The 22,468-nt window shown below is 43.4% G+C and overlaps 1 protein-coding gene across 4 annotated transcripts; it reads right to left on the reverse strand.

Moving 5' to 3' along the window:
* Positions 1 to 2,043: 2,043 nt before the first annotated feature.
* Positions 2,044 to 19,945, reverse strand: prrc2a (proline-rich coiled-coil 2A). 4 transcript variants are annotated; one of them, XM_053334561.1, is made up of 17 exons: positions 19,900 to 19,945; positions 13,965 to 14,116; positions 12,542 to 12,719; positions 12,301 to 12,412; positions 12,079 to 12,160; positions 10,983 to 11,126; positions 9,958 to 10,199; positions 9,661 to 9,749; positions 9,364 to 9,515; positions 8,633 to 8,735; positions 8,342 to 8,531; positions 7,273 to 7,807; positions 6,992 to 7,168; positions 6,873 to 6,958; positions 6,144 to 6,471; positions 5,727 to 5,961; positions 2,044 to 5,424 (listed from the first exon to the last, which is right to left on the reverse strand). In XM_053334561.1, exons 2-17 carry the CDS (start codon positions 14,077 to 14,079, stop codon positions 2,361 to 2,363), a joined length of 5,832 nt encoding a protein of 1,943 aa, XP_053190536.1. In that variant the 5' UTR covers positions 14,080 to 14,116; positions 19,900 to 19,945; the 3' UTR covers positions 2,044 to 2,360. The 4 variants fall into 4 exon arrangements, with proteins under 4 accessions (XP_053190536.1, XP_053190535.1, XP_053190537.1 ...); XM_053334560.1 differs by having other exon boundaries at positions 6,873 to 6,961; XM_053334562.1 differs by adding an exon at positions 8,061 to 8,153 and having other exon boundaries at positions 6,873 to 7,168.
* Positions 19,946 to 22,468: the final 2,523 nt, after the last annotated feature.

The raw sequence follows: 22,468 nt of genomic DNA on the forward strand, positions 1-22,468 counted from the left end.
GGCATTATTATTATTATTATTCTTGTTTGACTTTCTTGGAAAAAACAAACAAACTTTAAAAAAAAAAAAAAGAAAGAAAGTAAAACCGTATGGTGACCTGTAGAGAAGGGTGTGAGGAGTCGCTGTGATGCTTGCTCTTCGTCACCCCTCCTACTCCCCCTCTTTAAATTGTTTCCAAAGTCCTGAAATTTAAATTCATTTTTTTTGGGCTTCTTGTTGTACTGAACAAACAGTTGCCGCCGCCGCCGCCACTCCTCAAAAAGAGAGCACGCACACACACACTTCTTGAAAAATACTTCTTCAGGAGCTCTTGGTAGTCCTCCTCAGTGTTTTTTGAGGAGTCGCCACGGGTGACAGAAGAGGAGGAGGTGTGATAGTATAAATACTCAAAGCCTAAGCTCTGTACTCTGGGCCCAGACAGAGTACCTGTTCTGTTGCATCACATGTAACTTGCCCAAAAAAACCCAAAAACAAAAGAACACAAAGAAAAACAGAAAAAAAAGAAAAAGAAAAAAACCAACAAACAGCAACCATGTATCTGTTCTACTACGAGGAGTGCTTATTAGAACATATTCAATCACCTATTGAAGCATAAAACTGTTTTATGAAAGTCAAACATCTTTTTTCTCTCCTTTATTTACTAGCATGACCTTACTATTTTTCATTTAACTCCCCCTCCCTCCCCTAACAAGATAAGAAAAGGTTGTTTTTTCTTTTCTTTTTTTGTTTTTTTTTAAATCACCTTTAAAAAGGAGGAAAAAGAAAAAAAAATGTCACTGAGGAAATAATGGTTGTAAAAATTTAAAAATAAAGCCATCAAGCTATCACTACAATCCTCATGGGGGGGGGGGGGTAAACAAAGCTCATGAATGAGATCTCAAGAGAGTGTGTGTAAAACTATTTGTCTGTCCTGTAAAGAGAGGGAGGGGGAGGGGGGTGGAGGGAGGAGAGGAAGGGGGGGACTTTTTGTTTTTGCAATGTGTCGAAGTTTACTGCAGTTAAAGATGATGCTACAATGAGGCTAAAAAAGCCTTTATTCTCTAAATAAAAAATAAAAAGGACAAACTGACAGCAATCAATAACTCGTTTGGGGTGAAGGGGGGGGTAATTAAAAAAAAAAGACAAAAAAAAAAAAATCACACAATCTGCACACAAGCAGCAGAGACACTGATATTAAAAAGACATGAATGTGAGTGTAAGGTGAGCACTGAGCAGTAGTACTTCAAATATAATAATTAAAGGGGGGGTAGGTGGGGGTGGTGGGGGGGTCGTCGACGTCGTCTTATCACAGTAAATAATCAACCTAACTTTTGCATTTTTGCAGGAGACCAAAAAAAAAAAAAGTCAGCGAGAGGAGTAACTGGGAAATTTAGTAAAAAGGTATTTTTTAATGACCTGTTTTGTAGAAGGAAGAAAAAGAAGAAAAAAAGGAAAACACACACCTCTAACATTAATCAGAGGCTAAAACTGAACTGACACAAATCCCCAAAAAAAAGAAGGAAAAAAAAAGAGATAAAGAGAAAGAGAGATAAAGAAAAAAGAAAAAAAAAAACAACATTTAATGGTACATTGTTCTTTGTTAAAAGATGACGCTGCACTCGTTCCCCTTTGGTGAGGGGTCGTTAATGCAGAACTGCACTACTGAATACCACCAAAGGCCAAAGTGTGGTAGAAATATACACAGGTACATAAATATAAAAATTAGCCTGATCCAAACATTTTTGCCAAATTTTAAATCCCCACGTTCGTTCGCTTTTTTTTTTTTTTTTTTTTTAATTATATATATTTTTCCGCCCACGACTGCATATGTGTGTGTGTGTGTGTGTGTGTTAAAAGATGTCATATTGTGCTTGTTAATGCATGTGTGTGTGTGTGTAAGTGTGTGTGTGTGTGTGTGTGTAGCTCTGTGTGAATGTCCTCAGTCTAAAACGACGTGCACCTCCATTGCAGAACCACATGCTTGTCAAATCCAACTGGGGGGGGTAAGAGATTCTTGAGGGGAGGAAGGGGTAAAAGGGGGTTGGAGAGGGAGAGGAGGGGGGGCAACTGAAAAGGAGAGTAAGACGGAACAAACGGAGAAATTTACAATAACGGACGGTAGATAGTAGATTGATGCAAAAAGAGGGAGGGAGGGAGGGAGGGAGGGAGGGGTGACCAGGGTGGGGTTGGGGTAGGAGAAGGGAGGCAGCTAAAGTGAATGTGAATACCATCTCCATATACTGTACAATGCACTAATATGTTTTAGGGATGCAAACATGAAATAAAGCCATGAAATAATGATCAAAAAGGGATTAAAATGTAAGAGGTGGGGGTTTTTTTAACGTGGGTGGGGTTCATCTGAAATGTTTCGAAATATTCCGTCACTTCCTATTTTTCGGTGAGGGCCAGTTGCCCCGTCTCTCCCCACGGTTGCCGCCTCCGTTGCCGGGCCCGCCGCCGCCACCAGGGGGGCCGCGGGGGCCTCTTCCTCCCCCTCCGCCTCCCGCTCCTCCTCCAGTGTTGACCCTCCGGTTCTGTCGCTCCATGCCGGGTCGTTGGCTCGAGAAGCTTCGTTTATTCGCTGACGGCTCCTTTCCCGCCATATCTCGATCCACCACTCCTCCTCCTCCCCCTCCTCCTCCTCCTCCACCACCTCCTCTGCCTCCTTCTCCTCCTCCTCCTCCTCCTCCTCTTCCCATGTGGTGGTGATGGTGGGAGGAGTACGACTTCCCTCCGCCCTCCCGGTCTCTGAACTCTGTGAAGTCGCTGCTCTCGGAGGCGGTCTCCCACTCCTCGTTGGCCTGGTCCGAGTTCTGGTTGGTGAAGTCGGGGGACTTGGCTCCGTGGCTGTGGTGGTGGGGGGTCTGCCCAGCGTTGCCCTGGTTGTAGTGGTGATGGTGGTGGCTGTTGGCGTTGCTCAGATGCCCCCCACCACTGTTACTGTTGGCGGTTAGTGTGGCGTTGTGGTTAGCATTTTGGGCGTTGCCCGTCATGGGGGTGGAGATCGGGGCTCCGTTACTGTCCTGAACTGAATTCAGGGACGGAGAGGAGGGTCTTCCTCCTCCGATGACCCCCACTCCTCCGTTGATGCGTGCGGCGTTCTCGCGCTCCTTCAGCCTCCGGAAGCGGGGCGGCTTGTCCTGCTGATGCTGGGATCGCCCGTGACGCCGACGTCTGGGGGGTCGCTCGAACCCGCCTGGAGGGAACCCACGGTTAGCAGGAAGAGGGACTGAGTTTGGCCCTCCGGAGTTTGACGTGGGGTTGGTTGCAGCTTGCTGGGTCACAACCCCACCGTTCTCCGTGGAGGCGAGCGTGGCGGGAGCAACTGCGGACAGAGACGGCTGAGGGGGATTGGACCCCTGACTTTGAGCTTGACCTCCATCAGACATCTTGTCCTTCTTCTCGCCGCTGTTTCCCCCCCGGTTCGAGTCTTTGGGCCCGGAGGATTGTGCCGGGGCTTGCTGCTTCCGCACTGACGCCGACTGCTTGGAGGAGCCGCCGTGGGAAGAGGAGCCGGGTCCGACTCTGTGTCCTCCACCGGTTCCTCCAACGTTTCCACCACTCCTGTACATGTTTCCTCCTCCGCTGCCTCCACCCCGGCCCCTCCTTGAGGGTACGCCCCTGGGGGTGAAGACCCGGGCCTGTGAACCTCTGGGTGGTGCAGATGAAATGTTGCCGCTGCCGGCGGCGTTGGCGTTATCGGAGCCGTTCTTGGTGTTGGGTTTCTGGTGGTCTTCCTTGTCTGAGTGACCGAGGTCACTTGCACCACTCTCACTGCCAGTCTCTGAGCCCCTCTCCCTCCTTCTTTTGGGGATTTCTTCATACTCAGAACCCTCACTGCGGGTTTCACTTCGGTTCCTGGCTCTGGCGGGGTTGTGCTGGGACCGGTCTTGACCGTGCCTGCCTCCAGCCCCCTCACCCTTCGACTCCTGGTGATGACCACCAGCCACAGACGAGCGGTAGTCTCTGCCACTCCTGCCCCCCATTCTGCCCCGACTGCCACTACTAGGTCCAGCGCTGGCCGTGTAGGTGCCCCGGTAACCACGGCCACGCCCGTAAAACTCCCCACCTCGTCCACGACTGCCTCGGCCGCCTTTGGTGGGGACTCCATGGTGGTGGGGGGCGCCGCCTCCTCTCTCAAAGGAGCGGTCTCTGTCCCTCCTGGACCCTGAAAATCCTGAAGTGGAGTCTACATCTTTGGGCCCTCTGCCTGACCCTCCTCCTCCTCCTCCGGACCGTTCTTTTCCGTTCCTGGGTTTGGACTGTGTCGACTCTTCTTTACCAGATGGAGCTGAACTGTTCTGGGAGGCGGAGGAGGCATCCTGCTTCGTGGAGCTGGGTTGGCCCCCATCTTGCTCTTTATCTTTCCCGAAGCCTTGGTTTGTTTTTTCTCCTCCGTCAACTTCTCCCTCTCTCTTCATCTCTTTCAGCACTGGTTTCTTGATGGGACCGGCCCTCTTACTGGCATTGCCCCCTCCTCCCTGACTGGAGGGCTTGTGGTCCGATGGAGTGTTGGAGGAGTCGTCACCTCCGCGGGAATTGTTCCCACCTCCTGCATTGTTGGCCCTCCTACCGTGAGAGGACCCCCCACCTGTATTGCTGCTGCCAGGCCGTGGGCCCCACTGGGTCTCTGTCTTGTGCTCCCGCCCCCCTCTTTGGTTTGACTTTGGATGGGGATGCTGCTGCTGCTGCTGAGTGTGACCGCCATGCTGAGCGGGAGGTGGGCTCGAGGTCATGGAGGAATGGGGGGCGTACCCCTGGCCGGTTTTCTCCTGTTTCACATGGCTGCTACCGCCGCCGCTGTTGCCTCTCTCGCCGTGCCCCATCACTTCACCCTCTCTGTGGGAGGGGTGATGATGCAGGGCGATTTTGACATTACCATCTTCTCTGGCAGAGGTGGAGGAGGCCGAGGAGGAGCACGAAGACGAGAGGGAAGGTTGGTGGAGAGGGGGAGAGGAGTCCGTCTTCTTGGCCGGAGCCTCGACAACCCTGTCACGGCTGCTCTCTTGCTTGTGGGGATGGAGAGGGAAGTGAGGCTGCTGAGGGTGGTGGCCGTGATGGTGGTGGAGGTGAGAGTTATTCTCGACATTGGGGATGTCTGCGCGGCCATTGCGGTCATAGTGAGGGTGCGGGGCTCCCCAAATCTGGCCTTGCTGAGACCCTCGGGGGGGCCCTTCATCCTGATGGGTGAAGCCATGCGGGTGGTTTCCTCTCTCACCGGCCCGCTGCTGCTGCTGATGGGGAGCCATCCTCGCACCTTGATCGGGGAAGTTGCTGTAGTTGCCCCTCCCACCCATATAGTGATGAGGGTGGTGGCCGCCACCCTGGGTGCCAACTTGAGTGCCGACTGGTGGTGGGGTCTGATTGGACGTCCCGGAGCCAGAGCTGGGCTGCTGGATGGGTCCCAATCCACCCTCTCGCATGCGGTGTGGAGGAGTGTCACTCCTAAGACAAAAAAGATCATAAGACATAATACTTAAATGTACTTCATCTTAACGACATTTTTTTTTCTCTCTAATATTTGAAGTTCTCTGCAGTTAATGGGTCAATGATGTTTTTTGTGTCCATGTGGTTTAGTCAAATTTAAAAAGAGGTTAAAAGGTGAAAATAAGCGAATTAATAATTTGCACACATTCTTTTTTTGTGGACCCTGTATAACATTTCAGTTTTTAATCCATTTTGAGAGGATATATTAGATGATTATGGCAAAAAATGTCGAAGTGGTGTAACCTGACTCGTATCCGTACCTCTGCCCTTTGGCCATATCATCATCCTCCAACGCCTGCTTCTGCCTCAGTGGGGAGGTCAGCCCACGACCCTCCCCTCCGACAGGGAATACCTCCGGCCCCCAGGCCAGCTTAGGATCTATAGGTGGAGTCCCGCGGTGAGGGTGCCCTGGATGCTGCTGCTGCTGCTGCTGCTGCCTGTCAAAGGGGTCTGAACCAGATCCCCCTGAATCAGACCTCTCACGCCCAATAAGCCCTGTGATAGAGCAGGATTTTATTAAATAATCATGGGCACTCTATCAGGGTTAAAACAGTCTCTACCTCACCCCCCCCCATACCATTAAAATCAGATCTATACTCTGAAATATGTCAGTGTCATTATTATTTAATAACCATTCAACCACTATTAATCTTATCTCAGTGGTAACGTCCACTCACCAGACGGGTGCATGCCAGCTGAATAATAGTCCATAGGTGGAGGGCGGCCCTGCATCATGCGGGGGTCCATGTAGGGCATCATCATCCAGCGAGGGTCAAAGTTCATTGGCAGAGGTGGGGGTCGAACCATATTACTGGGTTGATACAGTGGCCCACCCTGCTTAGGTCCAGGCCCTGGCTGGGGTGTTGAACCTGGTGAAGGACCCTGTGGGGGCTGGGGCTGGGGGGACAGCTGGCTCTGGGATGCCTGACTGTGCTGCTGCTGCTGCTGTTGTTGTTGTTGCTGCTGCTGCTGCTGCCACTGCTGCTGCTGCTTCAGGAGCTGCTCCTAAAGAGAAATGATGAATAAAATTAAAGTAAAGCATTCAGGATGTGAAAAGAGAAGGGGATTTATGCATAAAGGAAAAAGATTTGTGGTGATGTTTTCTGAATGTCGTTTGGCCAAAGCAAGCGTCTCACTATTTATTTAGATTTAATGAGGACAAGTGTACCTATATCAACTGGTTGTGAATGGGCATAACAACTACCTTCATTATGGAGCTACGGTTTTCTGCGTTACTTTTACAAGTAACAAGTTAATGCACAGACAATGAAAATCAATATTAAGGCCAAAATATGTACTGCTTAAATATAAAAATAATCATTGATCATGAAACCACCTGGAGGTTATTCTTGGGATTTCGTCTGATTATAACATTTACGATTCAAATATCAAGAACAAATAGTAACCTGCTGCTGCCTCTGGAAACGAGGAGGAAGAGACTTCTGGTACTTTGAGTAACCCTGGCCGGGAGGACCACCGGCTTGACGACCCGCTCCTCCCCCTCCGCCTCCGCCTCCTCCTCCACCTCCTCCACCTCCTCCGATATTCTCAATTTTCACTGGATCGACTCCTCTTTCACCTCCACTTCCCGCACGAATGCGAGGACTGCCGACGGTCTCCTCCTTCGGCTCTCCTGGTAGAGGTACCTCCAGAGTGGGCTGCTGTGGCTGTGACACGGCAGGCTGAGGACACTGTTGGGTTTCTGGACCAGGAGAGAAGGTTGATGGTGAGGTCAGAGGTCAAAGCAGAATCACATGTTTATGATTGAAATGATCCAGACCCGTCATCACTTATGTGTTAACTCACCTGCGCTGGAGTCATAGCTGCTGTTGCTGCTTGCTCTCTGTCTGTCACTGACTACAGGAACCGTCCCCGGCTGCACAACCAGCACCGGAGGCTCCTCGGTGTCTACACATGGAGATGGCGGCTGGCTGATGTTTGGGGAGGAGGCGGAGGCCGACATTGACGGACTGGGGCTGCTTGCTGGGGCAGCTGTCAAGTTTCCATCAAGGCTTGGGGATTTACTGGGGCCACCGCTGCTGCCCTGCTGCTGTTGCTGCTTCTCGTCGAGCCTCTTCAGCTTCTCAGCACATGCGGCGCGTCTCTCCTCCTCCATCCTGCGTTCTTCCTCCTCACGGCGTCGACGGGCTCGCTCCACAGCGGCGGAGATTTCTGTAGAGGACTGCTTCCTGCGCTGACGCCAAGTCTCATCCTCATCTTCTCCCTGGCCCCCGTGGACCTGTAGGCCAGGCTGGGAAGGAGGGCTAGGGCCTCCTGGTGCTGGCTGCTGCTGGGCAGGTTTTCCAGGGCCAACAGGGGCACTCTGGTTGTGGGGCCGATCCTGAACAGAATGTGGAAAAAAATATGAAGCTCTATTATAAAGGTTTCAGTTATACAGAGGGCATCACTGCAATCTTGTTGATAAAAATGTCCTACCGATGATTTCATCCAACTGTAAGTGAAAAAAAGCTTCAAAAAAACTAAAACTTAAAACTAAAGATGATCTCTAATGACTGTATGAGGTAAGATCTGTGGGCGGCGGATGAGATAATGAAGGAAATGATTTGTCTATGAGGCCCTATCTGGATGTCTACCTCTCGGTAAAAGGAGTAGGGCCCTTGTCCGAGGAGCGGCCCAGGTGGGGGGGAGGGCTGCTCCCGGAGACCACCCAGTCCAGGCCTGCGCCCCTGTATACAGGCAGACACATTTAGCCATGCTCCACCACAATAATCTACACTGACAGAAAGACACACACACATTTCTGCCTACGAGTCTTTCAGAAACTGACCTATGTTGTAATATTTGGACTTTTCACATCTTGAGTGTGACCTTGAGTTTGAGCTTTTTTTCTTATCGCCACTGTTCAGCACCCTACCTGGTAGTTGGGTGGTGCTCCCTGGCCGCTCCAGCCACTGCCTCCCTCCTCGGCCCATCCTGGCTTGCTGGAGGGGGGTTGGGGGCCATTGTCAGCATTAGCAGGAGGAGTGTGGCGGCTTTCTCCTCCGCTGTCTGAGGCTCGAGAGCGAGAGGTTGCAGGGGGGCCGTCCTGGGACCTCTGCTGCTCACTAAGGAAGAGAGAAAAATAATTAAGTTATTAAAAGCGGATATGTAAAGGGAAAAAAGTGTTATAGTTTAGTTCACACACACTGAATATACTTCCACATACCGTAATTCATTCTTGCTCTCTGTTCTCTCCTCTTCTCCCTCCTCCTCTCCTTCATCATCACTGAACTTCAGCTTGGCAGAGTAATCAATCTCCTCGTGAGCGCCTATTAAACCAAAAAAGTAAGACATAAAAATACATCAGAACCACGACTGCAGCAAAACATGCATTCAGGAACCTGGCACATTATTTATCATCCGTCCCTTTAATAAACCTGATCCTCCTTTACCCCCTACCCCCCTTCCTCTCCTGTGACCAGTGTAGTGACTGGAACCTGGCTGCTTGGGTCAGCAGGAAATATGATCTGCAGACACATCTGCAACGCTAGAAAGCATCACTCTCACCCACCACCCCTGTGTCACCACCTCCTAAATCATTTAGGAGCGTAAGCACTAAATCAACATGCCGTGCATTTCAGATGCTTTACTGTCGAAATCTATCAGGGTTAGATGCACTCCGTGTAAAACAGCTACACAAATGAAAAAGCCTCTCCATGTAGCTGCTCTCTAAAACTAACTTAATGATTGCACTCATAAGCACAACATAATTACATACATAAATATATGTATGTATAATATAAGATTTAAACATGATACAATATAGTTCACGTGTTTTTCTGCAAAGCCGTCTTAATTAGGAGCCACTGTTCTTATACATTTGGCACCATTTCCAAATCAGATCAGGTTCTCTGTAGCTGCCCCTATTTACATATCGAAAAATGAGCATCTGTTGACCTGCCCAGCCCTCGTCTCCGTCGTGGTCCAGCTCGTCTAGCTCCTTCAGGTCGTCCTGCTTCAGGATAGAGGGTCGCTTCACCGCCTCTCCACCTGCATCACGTGGGCCACCCTGGGGCCTGTTATCAGGACCACCTTGCGCACGCGCAAACCTAAAAAAAATAAACAATAATATGATGAAGATGCAGTGGGGAAAATGTATGGGCACAGAACGGCAGAACATTTGTGATTCAGTTAGACATTAAGCTAAATTTCTTGATGAAAAACAATTGAATAAAACATCAAAACTGAACATACCTTGGAACAGGCCCTTCCCCAGGTGGCGGGTACCTGTAGGTTGCCTGAGGGCCATAGGGTCCCGGAAAGGGCAGATAGGGAGGATACATCTGGAAAGAAAAAAATAGATCCAGTTCAAATTCCTCTTCTTTATAAATTCAAAGTTGTCTAAACCCTTAATTTATACAGGAGGCATTTCAAAATAAAAGTGTAGCAGTCGCAATTCTACGTACAAATGTTAAAATATTCAAATGTGCTCTAAAAAATGCATTGTGTTGCAGTTGAAATACTCTAATATTTCCCTGAAATCAAACTTACGAATGGAGGCATGATCCCTCTGTATTGGGGGAACCCTGGCCCAACTGGGGGCTGGGGCAGGGGCAAGGCGGGGCTGCCTGCGGGAGGGTTCCTAGGTGGCCCGTGGGACTGGGAGTTCTGCGGCGGGACCCCAGCTGCCCCATCCATCACCAGAGCCCCACCGTTGCCACCCTCCGCTGCCCCCTCCCCAGACAAGGTGGGCGCCAGGGCTCGGCCCCCACCGTCCCGCCAGCTTGTAACGTCTGTGGAGGACGAGGAAAGGACAGAACGGTCAGTGTGGTTGATATTTATGGTCTTTAATGGTGTTACTTTAAGAAAGGACATAGCACATCCTTCCAACTCCATTAAGAGCAACAATATTAATGGATTCAAGTTCTTTCAGATAAGTTAATTAATGGGAAAATCTTTTTTTCCCCCCTTAGTTTTAATTATATTTTAAATTAATATGGCAAGCAACACAATCCAAGGACTAAAAAGACTAAAAAGCTAGCGAGCTATAAATATACCAGATACATATTTCTTCTAGGTGGACTTTTCATAATGTGACCCTGAATACACAAAAAATGGAAATAAAACGCATAATTATTTGAATTTTTGTAGAGCGGATATACATTTTTGTAGAGGCAAATTTGACCTGCGTTGATTAAAAGAATGAAAAAAATCACCATTCAAACATGTTGTATTCCTAATAATCTATTAAGTATTCTCCTGGACAGTAACATAATGATTGTCTTTTTTTCCATAAATAAAATTGTATTAATGAATAAATTGGTGTAGAGACAGAATATGAATAGTATGTCAGGGTTAAGCATTTGTAACAATTTGAATCAAATGGGAAAATAGCTCTCGGAGTATTTCATCAGTTGCCCTGTTGCGCCTACGTTACCAATGTTAACACTTCTCCTCTGTAAATAAGCACTCCTCCTAAAAATAGATCTTGTGTGTGAAGTGTCTCACCACCACCAGTGACTTAATAAAAAATGACCGGTCTATCAATTATTGGACATTAAGCGGACATCACTCACTCTGGGGGCGGAGGCTTGGTCCTGGCCCATACCACTGATCTGCAGTGCCCTGTTCTCTGCCAGCTCTGTCCTGGTCGCCAGCCGCCTGCAGGGTGGGAAATTCCTCGCGAGAGAATGGCGACGGTAGGTTTGATCCCTTTCCACCTGGAAGAAGAGAAGATGAAGAGGGGTGAGGAGGGGGTGAGATCAGATATCTGAAGTACTTAATGCTCCCTCAGCAGCATCCGCCCCCTCAATGGAGAGGGGACATAAACATTTATACAGGGGTACTTCAGGGAGAAATGAAGTCCTAATGCTGCAAACCAGGGTCGGCTGGAAGGATGGATTACACTAGTGCTGGAATATAAGTCAATAAGGTAAATGTATGTTGGACGGAAAATTATTGTTTGTTGATCAGAAGTATTTCAGGGCCTGAGTTGCTGTGACGTTTCAGTATTTACAGACCAAACTGATGTTGAAGCACGACACGGGTGCAGTCGTCTATTTGTGCATAGCGACAGCTCTGATGAAGAGTTTTTGGGATACACAGCTACGCACTGTATCAAATATGTAAAGTCACTGTGTCCTTTTAAAAGGTTTAATTGAAACTCAGCCTAACCCGAACCCAGCCTGAGTTAATATATCGGTCCAGTCCAGTTAAGCAAATCATTACCGGACCATTAACCATCAACCCGACACAATGTTTCAGGAGTGATATGTGTGTTTGATTGTATTTAAAATAAAAATAAATTGAGAAGGTTTTGGAGTATAAACATATGTGTTTATAAATGAATAGCTACTGGTGCATTCAAATAAACCATTCTTTAATAGAAAAGTGTTTTTCCAGCATGACACCCCCCAAAAGAGACTACATCCTATACACTGGTGTGACTTGCACACTGGTTATTATGGTTCCACACAACAATTTGGATAACCAATTGGGTGTTCAAACATTTCATTAGTTAAGCAAAAAAACTTAACTGTTGAAGCTGAAAACTTACCAAACTGTGAGCATTTTCTACCCTTTTCTGTTTTATACCAAAGTGAACAGAATATAATTGCCTTTTGGACTATTATGCAAACAAAACAACCAAGTAATACAGATATAAAGACTCACCATCCCCTTGTGTTCCATGTGTAACACTGGCCTGTGCCCAGGACCTTGCCCCTACGGCCTGGGTTGAAGCTGGGGCCAGAGCCTGAGGAAGAAACACACACACAAAGAAAGAGAGATAAATACCATATGACACACATCAACTACAGCTCCTATGAATCTCAGAGCTCATAATTAACTCAGATGATGATTTGACAGTGGGGTTTTTTTTGTTGTTGTACTTACTGTGTTTGTCGGTACCTCTGTAGCCGGCGGGGTTCTCGGGCGGGTCGGTGCAGGCATCTGTGAAGCCACAGGCTGCGGCGGTTCCGGCTGCGGTGCTGACAATGCATCGGTACTGAGAGGAGAGGAAAAAAAAGGTCAGGGGAGGCAGATATTAGACAAGGTGAAACAAGTGATTGTACAGGGTGGTTGTGATCTGAATGCACTTCTAAACTTGTAACAGTCTGAGATGGGAGCTACTCACCTCTTTGGGTCCGCTTGTTCCGGTTTGCTTGCCCATCCTGTGCCGTCTTTGGGAACGAGCGAGACGTTGGGATCGTTGCCTTTGTTCTCTGCCTTCAGACTGGGCAGGTTGGCAGGGGGTGGCATACGCCGTGCGGAGGCAACTTTACCAAGAGACTGTAGGCCATGGCGGGGGGGAACTGATACAGGAGGAGGGGGGAAAAGAGAGAGAAAGGAGGTCATTAATACAGATGGACCACAGGAAACCTGACACCAATTTTAAACCTATTGGATGTAATGAGGAGGGGGGGCTCCGATGACGGGCTGATGATAGGTTTGCCCGCTTACTTTTGCTAGATGTACAATTAGGATTCAAAACGGCCGACGGCGAGGCTCGAGTATCGCAAGTTTCAGTCTGATGCTTTTTGATGAATATTTAGCCGTCATTAAAAAAAAACCCACTTCACTTTACAGTCTGTGGCGAAGTATGCGGATATACCGATGTTCACAGAAGCGTGGAAAAAGCTTTCACAATGCTGCAAAAAGTGAAGCTGTGCTGAATATTAATCCCTCATTTGTTTCCTTGAGGCTTGAGAGAAACCACAGCACTATGTAGGAAGCAGAGGAAAGGAGGAAGAGAGGGGAGGAGGAGGAAGAGAAGAGGGGGAGGTATGTAGTTTGGAAACGGGGACAGCTGCTTAGATCGAGCGAGGGGGCTTTTGAATAAAACATAGACCGGGGACTCGGCACAGAAGTCAAACAACGTCCACAAGTAAGCCTCTGTGTCTCAGGTCGGACTCGGCGGCAGCAGTGACGGCTTCGAGGCTCATCTGACGACGAGCGACAACGAGAGCTCGGGAGCCCCTTCACCCTCCGGGGGCCGCGCATAATTTCCCATCTATATGGCGGACAGGCGTCAAGTCTAATAGGCAACACCTTGTCTCTACAAAGCAAATGCAAACAGGGCCTATAAATATAAATAATGGAGGCAAACAGCATCCAGTATCCCACCCTTGAATAATATTAACGGTATCAGCAAAAGCCGGAGTTGGTTGGCAAGGAGGCGGCTGAAAGATGAAGCACATCATACGCTTCCTGTATTGGAAATCGGTAGCGGTGGGAGTCATTAAGGAGTCAGAGAGCTAATGCATCAAAGTTCAAGCAATTGGGTTCGAAGAGGAGGAGGATGAGGACAATAAAGCTCAATCCAAGACGCCCAACAGCAGACCTGCAATCTTTAGGCTACATCTGATATATGACACAGCAGCAGGGTAGCAGTTAAATAAAACCATCAGGTGGAGTTTGAAAAGGGGGAGGTTGGAAGTAAAAATGGTGGAAATCTGGAAGTAGAGTTGTGACACAAAAATATAATACATAAAAGCTTTTGGGGGTCGTGTGTGTGTGTGTGTGTGTGTGTGTGTGTGTGTGACAGCTGAGATACTCACCAACAGGCTTTTGTGTTTCAAGGCTCTTTCCTTTGTATGTATCAAACAGGTTGAGAGACGCATACTTGGTTTTGCCTTCCTTCCCCTTTGCAGTTTGCCCAGAGCGCTCTGACATTGCGCTGTCCGCTCATTGAGTATGGTGAGCCCTGAGACTGTAGATGGAGGAGGGAGAAAGAGAGAGAGAGACAAAAAGAGAGAGAGAGAGAGGGTGAGATTTGACACCAGGCATGCACATAAAAGCGAGAATAAATGTACTGAAGTGAATAAGCGTGCTCTCAAAATGACTGACACAAACAAAAACATCTAGATATCCACACGTGTGCTGGGGTCCGAGGGGTTCAAACACTTTATTTGAGCTCAGTGGTGATTCAGCTGGATGTGTGTGTGTGTGTGTGTATTGCATTTGTGACTACTTCCACTCAGGTAATACAGCTTCATTTTATCCTTTCATATAAAATGCCAAACAAGACTTAATTTCAAACATTTTCTTTCCCCACTTGACTTCTTTATCCTCCGTCTCACATTTGTTCTTCTGTATTTCTATAAAAATATCAATCTGTAACACATTGAGACATATACTGATAGACAAAACTTGTTTTATTGGGGGGGGGGGGTTCTCCTCTTATAACCCCAATAAATCACATGTAAGTAAACACATTTCTATATTTTGTGTATGAACTATATCTACAATGATTAGTCATGGCTTCAGTCCAATCCATTAACAACATTTATCTGCAATAAACCTCTTTAAAAAAACAGCTTATTTTTGTACATGTTAATGGCATTAGTGTTGAGAGTTATTTTCAATATTTGCAGATACGGTGAGGATGTTTTTTTGGTGGCTGCGGGGCTCGTCGAGTCAGCACAACAAACTCAGCATCCGAGAAAGGACATTTAGGAAGCTTATTAACAATTTAAACACTAAAATAATACCAAGAATGTGGCTGGAGGAAGGTAAAAACCACACAAAGTGAGATTAAATTAGTGGATATAGCTCCAATTGAACATCTTGGTAAGTTAAAGCAACTTTTGGAAAAATATTCCCATGTTTTAAATATAAGACAATCCACAAATATAAAGTAAATATGTATAAATAGCTTATTTAGGGTCTGAGTCTTTAGATAACCTGACCAATCTTTACAAAACATCAGCGATCACATTATTACATAAAGGATTGTGTTACAGGCATTAAAAAAAAAAAGTCAGAGTGGCTTCACAGCAGCTTTTTTCCCCCCCACAGCACTCCGTCATATGTAGGAGAAATTATTTATTATCTCCACTACAGAGAAATGAAAGTGCCCTGAACTACAATGATGATACAGCACATTAAACTATTCATTTATTTATCAAATTAGAGCCCAAGCGCTGTATCGGTCAGCCAGTATTATCCTATCACAGATATATCAGCGTATATGTTGTCTGATATTTTCTTTAACTTATATAGGGAGCATTTAATGTATATTTGATCATTTTTCTTATTTAATTTAAATATGTATATACATGTTTTTTTGTTATTTAGTTAGTTATAGTTATTTCTATTGATTCAATTCCCTGTGTAGTTTACTATATTTAGTGCATTGATTTAATTTCACACAATTAAGTTTACTGTCAAACTGTTGACATATTGATCTGATTTTTTACTCCTTAATATCAGCCCTAAAAATCCAGTATTGGTCAGGCTTTAATCAAAAAAGAGGAAATATGCATAAATTATTTTATCCCATTATTATCTTATTTATTGATGATTCTACTTTCTTTCACCCTTCATTTTATCTACCTAAAGGTAAAGGGTATGTGTACTTTTTTAAAGTATTAATTTAATTACTTTAATGATTTTAGTACCTATTTTTAAGTTACTACTCAAGCTAGAAAAGTGTCACGTGTGACTGTTGTACTCATGTATATATATTCAGAGATGTATAATAATAATAATAATAATAATAATAATAATGCAAAAGCAAGTTTTTTTACTGTAATAGTGGGTTAAAATGGAGCTCATTTTAAAGTCATTTATTTATATATATGGCTGCTGATTATTATTCACTTTAATTAATAACTTACATTTATGATATAATATATACATTTTTATACCTTAATTAGTGGCAACATATCATAAAATCCAACATATTTTTATTTGTGGAAATGTTGTCTGGGGTGCAAATGAGATAGTAGATAGACTAGTAACATCAAAGTAAATACAAAGAATAACTTTCCACTCCTGTCTGTTTAACAGCCGGGGAGGGGAGGGGGGGGGTGTTTGAGGATGACCTGTAGTTACACACACACATACACACGCCCATGTTGTTTTCACTGTTTTAACTACTGCTGCACGTCATAACGCTTCACCTCTTCACTCAAACTGTTTTTTAAATCTGGCACGCAAGGATTACTAAAGGCAGTGGATCTGTCTACTAGAAAAATAAAAAAATTAATTTGAATAAAATCTGGTTTTATGCCAGCTTTTATTTTTACAGAGCAAGGTGGACAGGTGTTCCTGAGTGTTATCAGCATCGGTGTCAACTTTAAATAGATAGGAGGACAGCTTCATATGAGCAGACGTAGCTCACTTAAAAACACCTTATCATAGGAAAACTGTACAAAAGAAAGGGAGGGAAAAAAGGAAGAAGCTGAAGCGGGGTTTCTATGACAACGCATTATAAATGACTTTTTTTCCCTCCTCTTATGCCTTGAGACATGATGGTTGGCTCCATGGCAACTGACAAGGGTCTTTTCTTTTCTTTATTTTTTTAAAGCTTCAACTCACTTTTACAGCACATCAATAATAATAAAAACACATCTGCCGACATCTGTCCAATTCAGAGTGATTTTGGAGGAAGTGAAAATCCCCGTAGCTAGGTACAATTAGTAAAGAAAAAAAAAGACGGATGATGATGATGATGATGATGATTACGCTATAAATAACATTAAGTCATTTTCATTCAACCAGCTCTGAACTGAATTAATGGAGGGGTGAAATTAGGGCTGGGCTGGATATTTTATCAAATAATCACAATATTTTAAACCAAACACCTCGATATCGATATTACAACAATATTGTAGAGATGACTGTTGATGCTCTCACAAATTATTTACACTATGAAATCTTTGATAAATAATCATCAGTAATGTGGCTATAATGAAAAAGTGGGTAAAAAGTAAATAACAGAACAGCTAGTACAGTCTGGTAAGTTCAGAAAATTACATATTTTACTGTAATGCAGCATTTAAAACCAGGAAAAGACGACTCTGATGACATCACGATATCCAAAATCTAAGACGATATGTTGTCTCATGTCACAATATCGATATAATTTCAATATACTGCCCAGGCCTCGGTGAAATTATGCAAAAAATGGATAATTTTAGAGCTTTAATAAAGACTTAAAAGCAATTATAATGATGATATAAGATATATATCTTAATAAAAAGGTGTAAAGTCTAGTCATGATAGCTCCATCCATCTAAGACTCAAACCAACAATATGGCAACCTGTGTTGAGCAACAATAAACAGGGATTAACACAAAATCTTACCAAAAAAAGTAGAAATACACTCTTAAATGTGCAGTAAATACCCTTATATCCATAAATGCCACAAATGATCTCCACGATTTAGCCGTAATTAAAACACCACACACAGCAGGAAAAAATACAAATAATGCTAAATAAACTACACAAAAACACACGAGAGAGGGAGCAGCACCAACTGTGACTGACTGTGCACCGTGTCTCAATAGCCAGATGATAATTTGGGAGCTTTAACAAAGATTTTAAAGCACTTATAATGACCAGCTTAATTAAAAAAGGTGGAATAACTGATGTAAAGTCTAGTCATGATAGCTCCATCCATCTCAGACTCATACCAGCAACATGGCAACCTGTGTTGAGCAACAATAAACAGGGATTAACACAAAATCTCACTAAAAAACAGTAAAAGTTGTAGAAATACACTCTTAAATGTGCAGCCTATACCCTTATATCCATCAATTCAGCCTCACTGATAATCCCTTACAATGCCAAAAATGATCTCCACACTGTTTTTGCAACACACACTGCAGGAAAAAATAATAATAATGATACATAAACTACACAAAAACACACAAGAGAGGAGCAGCACTGACTGTGCACCATGTCTCCATGCCAGATGATAATTTTGGAGCTTTAATAAAGACTTTAAAGCAATCATTGATGACCTGTATAGGTAAATAAAAAGGTGGAAAGTCAAGTCATGATAGATCCATCCACCCAAGGCTCATACCAGCAATATAACAACTTGTGCTGTCATAAAGTAGAAAGACACTCTTACATGTACAGTACATGTACAACATCCTCATATCCTTATACTCAGCACTGATAATCATTTTACAATGCCACAAATTATCCCAACGCCAAACACCACACCGCAATCATAATGTCCAGTTTTAATAAAAAAGGTGATTTAGAAAGGTGAAATAACTGTTGTAAAGTCTAGTCATGATAGCTCCATCCATCTAAGACTCATACCATCAATGATAACCTGTGTCGAGCAACAATAAACAGGGATTAACACAAAATCTCACTAAAGGAAACCCCAAAAGAAGTAGAAATACACTCTTAAATGTGCAGCCAATACCCTTATAACCCTTTACAATGCCACAAATGCAATTAAAACACCACACACTGCTGTAAAAAACAATAGTATAAGATGATAAATAAACTACACGAGAGGGAGCAGCACTGACTATGACTGTGACTGTGAGCACCGTGTCTCGATAGCCAGATGAGATTAGAAAATTAGGTCGTGGGGATGGCTGGCCAACTACATGTTGTATGGAGGTGGAGAGGAAGGAAAGAGGGGGGGGGATTAACTAGAGACTAGCAGCTTCACTACCACACTACCAAAGCCATTAATGTAGCAGCAAATGTATACCACCACCACAAAAAAGAGAGGAGAGGAAAAGAGGAGAGGGCCTAAAAGCTAACATGCTATGAAGCATCGTCACAAAATTGGACGGCTAAATAGAAGAAACATGCATTAAATTAGATTAGACACATTTAAAGCATGTTTTGCTGTTGAGAGTTGGTGCTGTAGCTATATACTCAAGTAAATAACTAACACACACACATACACACAGGGCCTCCCGTGTTGGCGTTTAGGAGGGAGGAGAGGACTGCGTTGATGTTTCATAATGCATTTTCTGTGGAGCCTCACACACACACATTGATAACAACCACACAGGCTATACTAAGCTATATTTGGGAGTGTAGCCTCGTGTATCACTTGCTTTGATATATGCAATAAAAATAGGCACGTAAAAATTTAATTTATTATAATAAAATAACAAAAAAAGAGAGAGAACAAAACAAAATGGCGGTGTGGTAGAGACAGGCAAGGCCCCGGTGCATTTTAACATTAACCTGGCTTGAGTTAGCGTAAATAAAAAGGTGATTAACGCTAATTTAGTATAATATTACAACAATTCACACACTAATTAACACAAATCACGGGCTCATTGTGCTCATTTTAAGCCAAAATCAATGCAAAAAAAGTTAAAGCTACACACACACGGAGTTAGCCAACACAGCGTTTATCCGCTAGCATTAGCTTTTAGCTTAGCCTTATTATTATTATTATTATTATTACCGATGTTAAAATTAAACTAACTCATTCCCAGCAACTAACACCGTAAAAATAACGATATACATGCTCCAATAATACATCTAACAGTATGATATGACAGCCGACAGCTCACCTCTTGGTCCAAAAAGAGCTAACACGCTAGCAGCCAATAAAAAACAATAAGTCTCCTCTCTTCTCTCTCTCTTTCTAAAATACAATCTGCTAATCTTCTAATCCGCTGCTTCACCACTTTAATGCCATGTGTATATGTATGTGTGTGTATGTGTTGTATTAAATAATAAAAGTATAACCATCCTTTTCCCCCCCTGGACACTGACCTGGTCTTGTCCCGACTTGTCTCGAGGTTGTATCGCAGAGTGAGGTTAGCTCTGTGCTATCAGGGTTAGCTTCATAGCAGGTTGACCCAGCCGCAGCTAGTAGAGGCTAAAGCAGCGGTATTATTATTATCCTGCTTAGAGTACACACACACAGACACACACACACACACACACACACATACATAAATATATTACTATATTACTTACACGACTATATTAAAAAATAAAGACAAAGACGTCTTACTTGTACTCCCCTTTCCTTTTTTTTGGTTCCCAGGGGAAAATAAATGAAAAAGAAAGAAGGAAGGTAAAAAAAGAAAAAGAAAAGTGTAATAATAATAATATTAGGATCCGTCAACGGCTACTGTGGTAGTTTAATGAGAGCCGTTTGAGACTATAGGTTTAAAAAATGCGAGATAAAACAAGATTAATATATTAATATATTAATATATATATATATAATATAGTGATTTATATCAGCTGGTGGGTTAAATATAAGATTAAAGTGGCCATGTGTGGATTGTTACAGCTTAAAAACGGATTTATTTTTTAACTGAAACTCGTTTCTGCCAATGTGATTAACTGTAAGTTAATATGATGAGAAACTTTCTCTAAATAACGATTTAGTATCTCACAATACTATCTCAAAATAATGAAACTTTGTCTCAAAATAATATCTTATCTCAAAATAATGAGATATTATCTCAAAACGATGAGAAACTAGTAAGTTCATATTTGAGATAGGCTACTAAGTGATTATTTTGAGATAGTATCTCATTATTTTGAGATAAGTCATTTGAGATACTAATTCATTATTTTGAGATAGTATATGATTATTTTGAGATAAGTTATTATTTTGAGATACTAAGTCATTATTTTGAGATACTAAGTCATTATTTTGAGATAGTAACTGATTATTTTAAGATACCAAGTCATTTTTTTGTTTTTATTATAATGACTTACTTTTTTTTCATCACATTGGCAGAAATGGACTTCCATAATTCTCTGTGTTTGGTTCACTAATTACATTTTTTCTTCAAGTCTGTCTTAAAACAACAGTCAGGTGACCAAATAGACACTGAAACTGTTTTTTCTTGCTGTAATCATTCACCACCTGTTCATACTGGCCCTTAGAAGTTCCCGTCATAATGCACTTATAACGTGAATGATTGAGTGACTAAATCCACAGTCCCCCTTCTGTGCAAAAATGTATTTAAAGAGTTTATCTGAAACCGATATCTTTCAACGTTATAGTCTTTATAGTGCTAAAGTCTCTCTTTTTGTTACTTCCATCATAGCTCAACAGGAAAACACAGGGATTTGGTGCTAAAAAGACTGTAAATGTGTCAGATATCCACTTGATATGACTAACGCAGACTGCTGAGACCTCATATAAGCTTCAGATAAACTTTTAAATGCATTTTTGTACACAATGACTGTGTGGACACAAGATTTTGAACCCTCACTTACTTTTTAAAGCACATTTGAAGGGAATCTTTTAACAGTCAATATAAAGGAGGAATGATAACAATGAGGAAAAACCTCTTTCAGTCTTCATATGGACACCTGACTGTTGTTTTAAACACTCATGTAAACTTGTGAAGCTATTCTTTAAGAAAAGGCAAGTTTATTTGTATTGCAGTTTCAATAATAAGACAATTCAAATTAGGTTTTACATAAAACCTAAAAGGCATCAAGACAGAATGTAAAAGCAACACAAGTCAATATGAAACGACATTTAAATACAATTAATCAGTTTTAAAAATGGAAATAAAAATAAGGTAAGATAGAATAAAACAGATAAAACAAGAAAGTAAAAGTAGTAGATATTAATCAACAGCCACAAATAAGCAGAAAAGTCCTCAGCTGTGATTTAAAAGAATTGAGAGTTGCTGCGGACCTTCAGTTTTCTGGGAGTTTGTTCAGATACGCTGCTTCTTCTTGTTTAGTTTTGACTGAAGACACAAAGCAGACCCGTCCCAGACCACCTGACAGGTCCGGATGGTTATGCAGAGGAGCAGAAATGTATTTTGGCTCTAAACCATTCAGTGATTTTATAAACTAACCGCAGTATCTTACAGTGTATTCTTTGACAGACAGGAAGCCGGTGTAAACATGTGAGAAGTAGACTGATGAGATTCACTTTCTTGGTATTAAAGAGGACTCAAGCAGCAGTGATCTGAATCAGCTGGAACTGTGAGACCTGTAAAGACTTTGTTACAGTAGTCGAGTCTACTGAAGATAAATGCATTGAACCAGTTTTTCCAGATCCTGCCGAGACATAAATCCTTTAATCCTTGATATATTCTTCAGGAGATACTAGTAGGATGACTTTGTAATTGTCTTAATGTGGCTTTTCGAAATTCAGAGTCTGCGTCCATGACGACACAAAGCTTTCTGGCTCGGGTTTGTGGTTAATAAACATTATCGATTGAAGCTGGGCGGGGATGGATGAAGCATGAGTTGTCATAATTGGAGTACCATTATCATTATTATTATTATTATTATACCGTCCAATTTTTTAAATGGGTGGGGAAAAAACGTACTAAAAAGGCTTCATTGAGATTTA

This window comes from Scomber japonicus, chromosome 15 (assembly GCF_027409825.1).
Source record: "Scomber japonicus isolate fScoJap1 chromosome 15, fScoJap1.pri, whole genome shotgun sequence".
Classification (NCBI taxonomy): Eukaryota; Metazoa; Chordata; class Actinopteri; order Scombriformes; family Scombridae; genus Scomber; species Scomber japonicus.